Genomic DNA, 12,139 nt, shown 5'->3' with positions numbered 1-12,139 from the left:
TAATACTTTTTATGGAAGATCACTTAGATTACAATATAGTTTTACAGATTTTGATCTTGATACATGATCCGCTGCTGTGTCCCAGAATAGAATTAACACAACAAAATTCTTTTGATCAGATGGTACGATATAGCAGTAACTGGTATAAATGAGCTAATAGCTATTAAAAACTAATGAACTAGTGGATTCTGGGTTTCCTGAGCACAGGCTCAAATACAACTTGTAGTGAGGAAGGGCTGGCTCAGGGGTTAAGGAGCTGGTCACTGATCAGAAGGTCAGGGTTCACTCATCTGAACTGCCAAGCTACCATTGCTGGGCCCCTGAACAAGGCTCTCAACATTACATTCTACAGGGGTGCCACACGATGACTGACCCTGTGCTCTGACCCCGGCTTTCTAATAACTGGTGATATGGGAAAATTGGGTAGTGGTAGCTCAAGTGGTTAATGTTCTGTTTTGCTGATCAGATGATTCGGGTTCAAGGCTTCTGCTCCAGGGATGCTGTATCATGGCTGACCTTGTGCTCTGACTGTTGTGTTCTCTTACAATATAATTGCTATTACCATGTATGTCCACTAGTTGGTATATGTACGTTAACGAGATGTAAAGATGCGCTAGTGCTAATGCGAAGAAGAGAAGTAAAAAGATGCATGGTTATGTTAAGCTACATGGTTATGTCCTGCCTGCTTATTTCTCTAATCCTCCTTCAACATAACAAGTGGCGACGAGGATATTAGGATGGCTCTGCTTTCTCTACAACCACCAGTAGCGTTCCTGGAATGTCCGGGTGAACCGAAACTTTTGTTTGATGCATGGGAAAAGTTATTTCGGAATTACTTGCTTGCTATCGGTGGGGACGGGTTTTCCGCCGAGAGGAAAAGAGCTCTGCTGATACACTGTTTGAGGACGGAAGGACAACGGATTTATAATACCTTGCCTCTTACTGCCGATACATTCAATGGATCTTTACAAGCACTAAAACAGTTCTTTTCTCCCAAGCTGAACGTGGTCTCAGAGAGATACCGCTTCAGATAACGTGCTCAGGCCTCGGGTGAGTCCACTGATCATTATGTTGCTGCGCTCCGTGAACTAGTTAAAACATGCGCTTTTGGAGATATTGAGCATGAAATGATCCGTGATCAGATTGTGGAAAAAACGTGCATGCCCCGAATCCACGAAAGACTGTTACTAGAGACCGATTTAACGCTTGAAAAGATGCTAGCTATTGCAAGACAAATCGAAGCAGCCGTAGCAGAAGCCAAGGTCATAGCTGAAGGGGAATCGAAGCAAGTAGCAGCGATACAAAAGCAAGAAAAGGTGCGAATGCACAAAAATACAACGAGAATGAAATCAAAGGAGGACAAGCATGTGAAGGGACAGCAGATGTGTTACCGCTGTGGTTCTGCTAACCACCTTGCAAATGATAAGTACTGCCCCGCAAAAGACTGTAAATGTAGAACTTGTGGAAAAGTCGGACATTTCTCAAGGGTGTGTAAATCTTCATCAAAATCAGTTAATGAAGTATGCTCAGTGTGAATGACCGCCATACAGATGATGGAGCCATAATGGGTACTTTTACCATAGCTACACCTGTACTTCCTACAGAGACCTGCACCATTAAGATGATGGTAAATAAAGGGTCTGGTGTATCGATCTTACCGCAACACATCTTCAAAGAACACTTCATATCATGTGCCCTGTCTCCACCAAGAGTACAGCTTCTGACTTACTCAAAAGAGAAAATACCTATGTGTGGTTACCTGACACTGAATGTGACATCCTGTGGAAAGACTGCCGCTGCTGAGTTCAACATTGTGAAATCGGGAACTCCTGTTATTGGACGTGACCTATTTCAGGCATTGGATATTGAGATTAAAGGGGGTCGCTTGATTGAACCTGCTAAACACTGTGCAATGCTTCAACCTTCCAGTATTTCACCTGCTTCTAATGGTAGTTCTGCTCCCATACCAATTGCCACTGGATTTGGATGTGCCAAAAATTTCACACACAAAGTGAAGATTCGTCCTGAAGTTAAGCCTGTACAACAAAAACTCTGTCACTTACCACTATCAGTGCGAGCAGCTGTATCAACTGAACTCAAGATGCTAGAGGAGAATGGCATAATTGAGAAGATTGATTCCTCCGAGTGGGTTTCTCCCATTGTTGTCACAAAACAAAAGAACAATACAATTCGTCTGTGCGTTGATCTATGGGAACCAAACAAGGCTGTGGTACAAGATAGTCACCCTTTGCCACTGATTGAGGATATACAGTACTGTCTGAGTTGCATGGATCAGTGATGTTCTCTTCTCTTGACCTCAAAAATGCATATTACCAAGTACTGTTACATGAGGAGAGCAGGGGATTGACAGCGTTCATTACTCATGAAGGTCTCTACCAGTTCTGCAGAGTACCTTATGGACTGTGCTCAGCACCTTCTGCTTTTCAACGCATGATGACCATGATCTTAAAAGGACTTAAGGGCGTACAGTGTTACTTGGACGATGTGATAGTCCATGGTTCTTCGGAAGCCAATCACAATACAAACCTGAGGCTGTTCTAAAAAGGATTAGTGAAGCTGGTCTGAAACTGAACGCAGATAAATGCAAATTCAACTTAACAACTCTTAGCTTTCTTGGATACAAACTTTCAGCAGATGGCCTGTACCCAGATGATGCTCATACTACTGCTATTACAAATGCACCTTCTCCTACTGATGCAGTTACACTACGTTCTTTTCTGGGACTAAGTGCCTGGTACAGTAAGTTCGTACCTGATTATGCTACTCTTGTTGAGCCAATGAGAGCTTTGCTTCGCAAAAACTGTGAATTTCAATGGACTACTGCAGCACAAGAAAGTTTCAATATAGTCAAACGAGCAATAGTAGACAGTCCTGCTCTTTCCTTATTCAACCCCAATCACAGCACGATACTTTCCTGTGATGCCTCAGACTACGGTGTTGGTGCTGTCTTAACTCAGCTGGATGACACTGGAACGGAAAGAACGATTGCTTTCGCTTCACGCTCCTTGTCCGATGTTGAACGAAGGTACTCCATTCTCGAGAAGGAAGCACTGGCGTGCGTCTGGGCTACAGAGAAATGGCGTACGTGGCTGTGGGGTAGAAAATTTCTACTGTGCACCGACCATCAAGCTCTTACCACTCTTCTCACAAGCAAAGGGAATAGTCGAGCTGGTTTACGTGTTGCCAGATGGTCCGCACGCTTAATGGCGTTTGACTACGAGGTTAAACACAGACCTGGTCCTTTGAACAGTCTTGCTGATTGTTTATCACGATTGCCTCTTGCAATCACAGAACTGGATTATGCTGAACTTATTGAGTCTGTTGCTATGATTTCATCATTTGCTTCCAGTGCAATTTCCAAAGATGAGTTTCAGTCTGCATGTAACAACTGCCCGGTGTTCGCTAAATTGCATACCTATCACCAATCACGCTAGCCAAAACACAAAAAGGATGTTGATCCAGACTTGCAGTCATACTTCCCTATTCGACATATGCTTTCTGTCATGGATGGATTCTTCATCAGGGGAATGTACCGTCTCTTGGTACCAGAGTCATTACAAAAAAGACTCATAGACCTGGCTCACGAATCACATCAAGGGATAGTCCGTACAAAGCAGAGACTTAGACAACTGTACTGGTGGCCTAAGATGGACAGTCAGACGGAAGCTTTGATTCGAGACTGCAATTACCTGCAGACAAAATGACAAGTCCGCTGTTACACACGATGCTCCTCTCAATCCTGTTGAATTCCCTTCTGCTGCATGGGAAAAGGTCTCTATCGACATTGTCGGACCATTTGAAACTGCACCATCAGATTGCAAATACGCAATAATACTTGTGGATTACTTCAGCAAATGGCCGGAAGTTGCTTTTGGGTCCAGAGTTGACACATCTACTGTTAAGCGCTTCTTGACTACTGTTTTCACCTGAGAAGGAAATTCAAAGGAGTTGGTCAAGGAAATTCAAAGGAGTTGGTCTCAGACAATGGACCTTAGTTTACCTCTACTGAGTTTTCTGAGTTTCTGAGGGAAAGAGACATACGTCATTTCAGAACTGCTGTTTATTACCCTCGTGCAAACGGAGAAGTCGAGAGGTTTAATCGAGTTTTGAAAGACTGTTTACAAACTGCTTCAATTCAAGGCGAACCTTGGAAGACATTTACTCAAGCATTCTTGATGAACTATAGAAGTGCTCCTCACAGCACCACAGGAGTTACACCATCTGAGTTACTCCATGGCTGCTGTATGAGAACCAAGTTACAAGTGATGGATCTGCCCGTAAAAGAAACAGACAGAAACAAGTTACAACAACATGTAAAAAGCAAACAAGACAAGGTTAAACAGTACACAGATACCAAAAGAAATGCAAAGTCTTCACGATTTCAACCAGGGGATTTGGTACGTGTTAAGAAACCTTGAATGGTAAAGAAAGGTGATCAGAAGTTCACAAAACCAAAAACAGTCGTACAGAAGAAAAATGACGACACCTACTTGCTTGATGATGGTAAAGTGTGGAATGCTTCACGACTTGCCGAAATGCCAGAATTGAATGGAAGTGTTAGTCCAAATGAGACACAACGTGAGACAACATCAATTCGGTCAAATAAATCAGTCAGAGTTAGACAGAAACCTGCCTGGACCAAAGACTATGTTTTACATATGTAAAGAACGTGTTATGTTAGGGAACATGCTGCATGAGTAATTTTCTTGATAATACTGTTAATAACACTTGCTTGTTCCTGACTTATCTTCATTTCTGTTTTGCTACGCAGAAAAATTATTTCTTCTAAAAAAAGAAAAGATGTTGTGTTCTCTTACAATATAATTGCTATTACCATGTATGTACACTAGATAGTATATGTACGTTACGAGATGTAAAGATGCGCTAGTGCTAATGCGAAGAAGAGAAGTAAAAAGAAGCATGGTTATGTTAAGCTACATCGCGTGTCCTGCCTGCTTATTTCTCTAATCCTCCTTCAACATAACACTGACCCCAACCTTCAAACTTGGGATATGTGAAGAAAGAATTTTACTGTGTAATGTATAGGTGACAATAATAAAAGTTGGAAAGTTACTGATCAAGATAAGACTTGTTTACTTGCCACTTTAAATGCATTAAATGAAAAAAAAAAACCCTCTAACACAAATCACATTCAGTAATAAAGACAAAATAAGCAGTGTTCTGCAAAGGGTGTTGAGACAGTGCAATTTAAAACAATGACACAATATCCTTTCTAAAAAGGAAATTATGCAGCCATTTAAGCAATAACAACTAAAAGAAGCTCACTAAAACATTTCCCCTTGTGCTGGAAAGAGCAAAAGAAGAGTAGAAGTGAAGTGAAGCTTTATTCTATGATGATGATCCTCCTCATCTTCACCCTCTCTCTAATATCAGGTCAGCTGTTTGTTTTTTAAACCAATAATAAGTCATTGTTTTTTATTATGTTTGTATTAAGGTTATTAGATAGTGTTAAATACATTAGTATATCTGTTTGACTGACAGGTCCAGTGGGCTGTGTTATGACTGGCTACACAGGAGGAAGCATCGTTATAATATCTGATCTAAAATGGGGTTCAGGATTTAGTACATATATTTGTAAGCTGGGAAGCATATCATGCACAGATATAATACGTACTGACACCACAGAAAATTCTGTTCAAGAGGGAAGATTCAAGCTGTATAAAAACAATGATAGATTTTTGAGAGTGTTAATCAGGAGGCTGAAGCCACAGGATGTTGGAGTGTACAGAATAGGAGTAGAGGATCAGACGCCCACTGATTTGGAACTTACTGTTCTTAATGGTGAGTAAATATTTATCCTCATGGTATTAATACAACTGAGACATTTTGCCCTTCCAACATGAAGCTAAATTATCATGAAGACATTGCACAGCATTGAGCTTTGTTTTCTTGTTTGTATAATTAACAGATTCTTGTTGTGATGGACCAAAAACAGTGAATGTTTTTCCTGGACAGAATATCAGCATCATCTCTAACTATCCTGTGATTTACAACCAAGCTTTCAAGTATATCATGAAACTTGAAAATGGTAGTGTTGTTTATGACATTCTAGATACTTCTGAAAAATCCCAGAACAACAGGTTCTCTATTTTTGATGACAGCAGAGCTAAAGTTCTCAGTATGAACATCAGTAATGTGACAGAAGCCGATGATGGAGTTTATTTATATGGAATCTTCAACAGAAAGAACTCAATCGAGTATTATTCCGTCTTCAGAGAGATTCACCTGCAAGTTAGAGGTAAAGATTTTACTAATGTTGTTTTAAATATATTTGAATATATACATACAATAACAGATCTTACTGCTGAGAGACGTTACTGTCAGGGGATCAGCATGTTACTGTAAAGCAATCTGTGAGTTACTATATGAGGACTACTTTGTTACTGTGTTAGGATCAGTGTCTTACATTCAGGGAATCAGTTTGTTACAGCCAGTGGATCAGTGTGTTACTGTCAGGGGATCAGTGAGTTACAGTCAGGGGATCAGTTTGTTACTGTTCAGGGACCAGTTTGTTAGTGTCAGAGGATCACTTTCTTAATATAAGGGGTTTAGTTTGTTACTGTCTGGTGATCACTGTGTTAAAATTAGAGAATCAGTGTGTTACAGTCAGGGGATCAGTTTATTACACAGCGAGTGGATCTATTGGTTACTGTCAAGGGATCAGTTTGTTACAGCCGGGGTCCACATTAGTAACAAGTTCATTATTGGAACCAGAAAGTTCCTAGTTGATCTTATTTCAGTATCAGGATACTTCAGATCCTAATGTCTTTCTTCTACAAAGTGACATCATTGAACTGAGGGCAGGAATGAGCTCTTCTCACTCACTCACTCATTTTCTACCGCTTATCCAAACTATCTTGGGCGTCATCGGGCATAAAGGCAGGATACACCCTGGACGGAGTGCCAACCCATCGCAGGGGACACACACACACTCATTCACTCATGCAATCACACACTACGGACAATTTTCCAGAGATGCCAGTCAACCTACCATGCATGTCTTTGGACCGTGGGAGGAAACCGGAGTATCCGGAGGAAACCCCCGAGGCATGGGGAGAACATGCAAACTCCACACACACAAGGCGGAGGCGGGAATCGAACCCCCAACCCTGGAGGTGTGAGGCGAACGTGTTAACCACTAAGCCACGGTGCCCCCAATCAGCTCTTCTGTACACGCATATTCACTATAACATACAAAATTATGGTTATGTATAAAGATTAAGTTAATGTACAACTTTAGTTTGTTCCTGTTCTGTATTGTCTCTGTTTCTGTATCCAGAACCTTCCAGTGCCAACATCATCATCATCAGTGTGTGTGTCATTTTGGCTCTGCTACTGATTTGCGGATTTGCACTGATGGTCTACAAGCTGATACACATGAGAACACAAGGTAGAGTTTCTTGTCTATAACATGTGCAACTTAAAATATCCATTAGTAAAAACTGTTAGTGTAAGCTGGAAGAAAATTAGTCTTTTCTTTTGTGTATAATAACAGGTCCACCACCTTCTGCCAAAGACAATGATCAGGTCAGTGTTTATCTCTGAATGTGTTATGTGTTTTCAAGCTGAATAAATAGAAATATAATCAAAAGTCTTTTACAGGAGCATTTAGACAAAAATGTGTGTGTTATTAGTAGAATTATGGTTTGTTCCATAAGTGTCTGTACACTACAATAAGTTGCGTATGTGTAAATTCACATATGCGGAAAGTATAAATTATAAATATGGATGAATATCCAGCTATTTTGTGTGCTGTTTCAAATTAATTACAAAAGGTAAATCCATAAAATAAGTCACATAGCACAAGTCATTCAATTAGGGCAAAAGTCATGGCATCCTTAAAAGGAAGATTTAGTGTGTCTCTATGGTAACTGACGTGTATATATGAAATTGTTCAGGTGTTGAATCAGATGTGTATTTGTTACTTTTTTTATTATACATTTTCATTCTTGTCAACTTGCAGGTTCCCCCTGTTCCTCGCACCTACGAGGAAATTAATCAGACCAAACATATGTCTGCAACAGCCACTGAACTTTATATGAATATGAGCCCTAATAGAGAGATCATCTCCACAGTAGAACGACCACAAGAACAAAATCTCACTTACACCTCTGTGAGTTTCCCGAAGAATCCAGATGATGCTGCAATCACCTTCAGTAAGGAGGAATCTGCGTCTGAGTATGCCACTGTCCAGCGCACCTCAAAACTGTAATAATTTAATTATGTTTTCTCCAAAATGTGCTTTTAACAGAATATAATTTATACAATGTCAAAAATTGATGAAATATACCAAAATCATATTTTCTTTTGTAACCACAAATGTTTTTGTCACTTTGAACTGTACCTGTATTCAAATAACAAATAAAAGCCACTTGACATTAAATGAGCAAACTGCAAACTGTCATGGTTTTAGTATGTTGTGCGGCAGAATCTTGAGTGATGCGACAGTGTAGAGAAAACCGTCTCAGCAGTGATTTGAAAAACAAATCACTAAGAAGCTCAAACAGACTGATCTGCTTCTCATGCTAATATCAGACAGATCAGGTCAGTGTTTGTATCTGCATTCTCATCAGGCTAAACTGACATTGTACTATACTCACATTTGAAGTAGTTCTTGATTGATCCTGAGCTCTGGTTACCGTTTGTTCAGTGTTCTGTCTGTGTGTTTATTCTGGGTTCTCTGGTTTTTCTCCATCTTCTAAGAACATGCAGTTTGGTGACTTTAATTTGCCAAACTAGAACTTTCCTCCGTGAAACAGACAGAGAAAACTTCAACAGAAGTAAAGAAGTAGAAGTGAAGTGAAGCTTGATTTTTGTTAATTGTTTTATCTCAATTACTGTCGGTACTAATTTTGGTTCTTTTTTGGCACTGAAACATTTTTGTATTTCGGCAATTGATGATTAAAGAACTACTTCTAAACACTGGGCCTACACTGCATATGAAGCGGTATGATGGAGTTGTAACAGAGACAGATAGGGCCTTTTTACACCTGGTCACTTCACGTGTTGTCTCTGATCCGATAGCTATCTGATTTGTTAAAACTGTTCCATTTACATTAGGCCACATAAATGCGTCTTGGCGAATCGGATATCAATCTGATCTTTCTACTCCCGCCCAATATGCAAATATATTTTACCTCATTTCCAGGGTAATTTAATTGTATCACGCTTTTTTGAATGCAGTTGCTACAAAAACAGCATTTACTGTTTGCTGCATTTTCGCTGGCGGCAGCAGTGCATTTTAAGACCAAATGAGACACCAGGGTGAAAGATCGGAGCCAGCACTGATGGGAAAACATATTTGTTTATGGCGCGATGCACGACTCGCGAGTCACCTGCGAGTGACGTACTTCCGTTTGGGAGGAGTATAGCGCTGACGTATGTGGCTTGAACAACCACATTCATTTACACCTGACCAGTTCCATCTGAGACACGTCCCAGACCAACTCCTGAAGTGGTTTGTGCGATCGGATTTATATCCGTCTCAAAACCATTTCGGAGGGCATTTACACCTGGTCTTTTTACGATCGGATAGCTATCGGATCACAGAAAATGCATGAAGTGACCAGGTGTAAAAAACCCCATAGGCAAATAGAATGTTAGACCTACATAGCAATGGAATAACCAACTATTGTCCCTCTCAGTAGTCCTTAAAAACCTAAGTGTGGAAATATATGTGTTTTTTATTATTATTGTTATAATTTTTACTGTTATTATTATTGTTATTGTTATTAATAATAACAATAACAATAATAACAATAACAATGATAATAATCATAATAATAACAATGATAATAATAATAATATAATAATAATAATAATAATAATAATAATAATAATAATAATAATAACTATTTATCATACATTGTTGGGGCGTTTGGGAGGTTGTATCTAACGATTGTATGCGAAGGAGGTTCTAATACTCCTAGCCTATCTCTCTGTGTGTCAGTCAGAACACAGGTGACTGGATCAGAACCGTAGTTGCAAATCAGGTGCTTTATTACAAGTTTGAAGGTACACAGTTCGTGTAGGAGGGCATGTAGATGCAGATGGGTGTAGTAATGAGGTATGGAGTAATATAATGTGATGTGATAAGGTGTAATGCTACAGCATGGTTTTATATCAGAAGAGAGTAGGAATGAACATAACCATTAGTAGGATGTTTCATAGGCACATTAACACACACAATGATAACTATTGATGACAATTGATAACTATTGATGACAAATAAGGCTTTAACAAACAGTACACACTTAAATATGGTGCTGCATGTCACATAAGCATAACCAGCAGGTTAACTAAGGCATACATCAATAATAAGGCTCAGTCACTAAATACACTATTCAAATACAACTCATAAGGATCAACTCACAGCTTACTGAGAGTAATAAACACACACAAAAAAGAGCTAACAGCATAAACATGATTAACAACTTGACAAAGAGCATGAACGCACGAAACACACTAGCTTAGCATTAGAGCAATCTCTCAGAGTAACAGCACTTGCATGCTAAAAATTATCAGGACTTAAAGAACAGCTACTATAACTGTCAGGAAATGTCTAGTACACAAACTAGTACTCACAATTAGTCATGCACACACACCAATTTAATAGTGAAGCCGTACTGGTTACTCCACAGACAGTGCTCTCTCTATGTTTGATGGCATATTCCATATCAGGAAGGTAAGAGACAAAGAGAGGAGGCAACTTCTCCTTTTGGTGCAGCAGAAACTCTTAGCCATGAAGCCATTGGTTAGGAACAAGGAAATCCTGCACGTTCTTGCTGCGGGAGTCTTATTGAAACCAGTGAACTTAGGACTGGATCAGGCAGTAGAAGTGGTTGAAGTTCAGCCTGTCATACTCAAAGGAACAGTTAAACACTAGGCAATCTTTACCATTATAGCTGACAAAGTAATGGGAAATGTCCCAGTTCTCTCCAGTGGTCTTGCCCTCCCCCGGGGTAACTTCATTACTGTGCCAGATAGCTCCAGCTTCTTTATCTCAGACTTGTAATTGTCCACCTTCTCTGGCATCTATGCCAGCCAATTAAGCCTTGGCATTACGACCTCCTTGTGTCCCTGCAAAGTCCACCTCTTACAGGTCCCTGCAAAGTCCAGCTGGGCCTCATCTGTATGGCTGCAATGGAGTGATGAGGTGAGTATTGTCGGCTCTGACAACAGTAGTGGGCAGACTCACTTAAAAGTCTGCAATGGAAGGTTCTTGAGATGTTGCTACCTCTTCAGGACAACCTGGTCGGCAAAACCCAGATGCTCAGCAGTGAAGGCAGTTGTGATCCAGAAGAGTTATTGGGGAAACCTGAAAGGAGACTGAAGAACCAATGATTGTCTGTACCTCCTTCCGTTCCTCTGTTTTAACAAGACCTCATGGAATTAGTGGACTGAATCACTGACGTCTTCTGCGCAATGCCAGGCCGCACCCACATCGTTCAGCACTAGATCAAAACCTCTCCTGGGACGGTGGCTAGCCAGCAGCCGTATCGTTTCCCGGAGGCCCACCGTCGTGCTATAGAGGAAGAAGTGGCCAAAATGCTGCAGTAGGGAATCATCGAGGAGTCCACTAGACCCTGGTCAAGCCCAATCATCATGGTGCCCAAGCCAGATGGAACCATCTGGCTCTGCAACAACTTCCGGAGGCTCAACCAGGTGTCTGAGTTAGACAGCTACCCCCTTCCCCGGGTAGATGATGCCACAGAGCAAGCTTTCCAGCACTTCCAGCACAAAAAACATGCTGATCAATCGGCCATTCCCTTGTAATCCGGACTTTGACCGTCCATTCATCATCCTCACGGACGCCTCCAACACAGGACTAGGTCAGTCTCCTGTCTCAGCAGTTTGAGGATGAGTAGCACCCGGTCCTATTCATCTCACGGAAGCTCACCCCGCCTAGAAGAACTATACCACCCTGGAATTTGAGGCTCTGGCAATAAAGTGGGCCATCGAGGAATTGCGGTACTAGCTAGCTGGGTGCCACGCAACACTGACCACACCCTACTGCAATGGATGGCATAGGCCAAGGATTCAAATGCCTGAATAACCACTTTCGTTCATATCATTGCAGGATTTCACATTCCAGTTT

The 12,139-nt window shown here is 40.9% G+C and overlaps 1 protein-coding gene across 1 annotated transcript; it reads left to right on the top strand.

Annotated features, from left to right (window-relative positions):
• The first annotated feature begins 5,319 nt into the window (after positions 1 to 5,319).
• Positions 5,320 to 8,404, top strand: LOC132862261 (uncharacterized). Its single transcript, XM_060894204.1, has 6 exons — positions 5,320 to 5,415; positions 5,524 to 5,823; positions 5,951 to 6,280; positions 7,322 to 7,432; positions 7,538 to 7,569; positions 8,006 to 8,404. The coding sequence occupies exons 1-6, from the start codon at positions 5,373 to 5,375 to the stop codon at positions 8,252 to 8,254; spliced, it is 1,065 nt and encodes a 354-aa protein (XP_060750187.1). The 5' UTR covers positions 5,320 to 5,372; the 3' UTR covers positions 8,255 to 8,404.
• The last annotated feature ends 3,735 nt before the right edge of the window (positions 8,405 to 12,139 follow it).

This window comes from Tachysurus vachellii, chromosome 19 (assembly GCF_030014155.1).
Source record: "Tachysurus vachellii isolate PV-2020 chromosome 19, HZAU_Pvac_v1, whole genome shotgun sequence".
Taxonomy (NCBI): domain Eukaryota; kingdom Metazoa; phylum Chordata; class Actinopteri; order Siluriformes; family Bagridae; genus Tachysurus; species Tachysurus vachellii.
Note: the sequence above shows the minus strand (reverse complement) of the source record. Positions and strands in the feature narration are given on the sequence as shown.

What these genes read in the sequence shown, in the direction of transcription:
- LOC132862261 (XM_060894204.1), top strand. Translation starts at nt 5,373, where the DNA reads ATGATGATGATCCTCCTCATCTTCACCCTCTCTCTAATATCAG. An exon ending in GATTCACCTGCAAGTTAGAG is followed by an intron (nt 6,281 to 7,321) that starts GTAAAGATTTTA and finishes TTCTGTATCCAG; the next exon opens with AACCTTCCAGTGCCAACATC. An exon ending in GATACACATGAGAACACAAG is followed by an intron (nt 7,433 to 7,537) that starts GTAGAGTTTCTT and finishes GTATAATAACAG; the next exon opens with GTCCACCACCTTCTGCCAAA.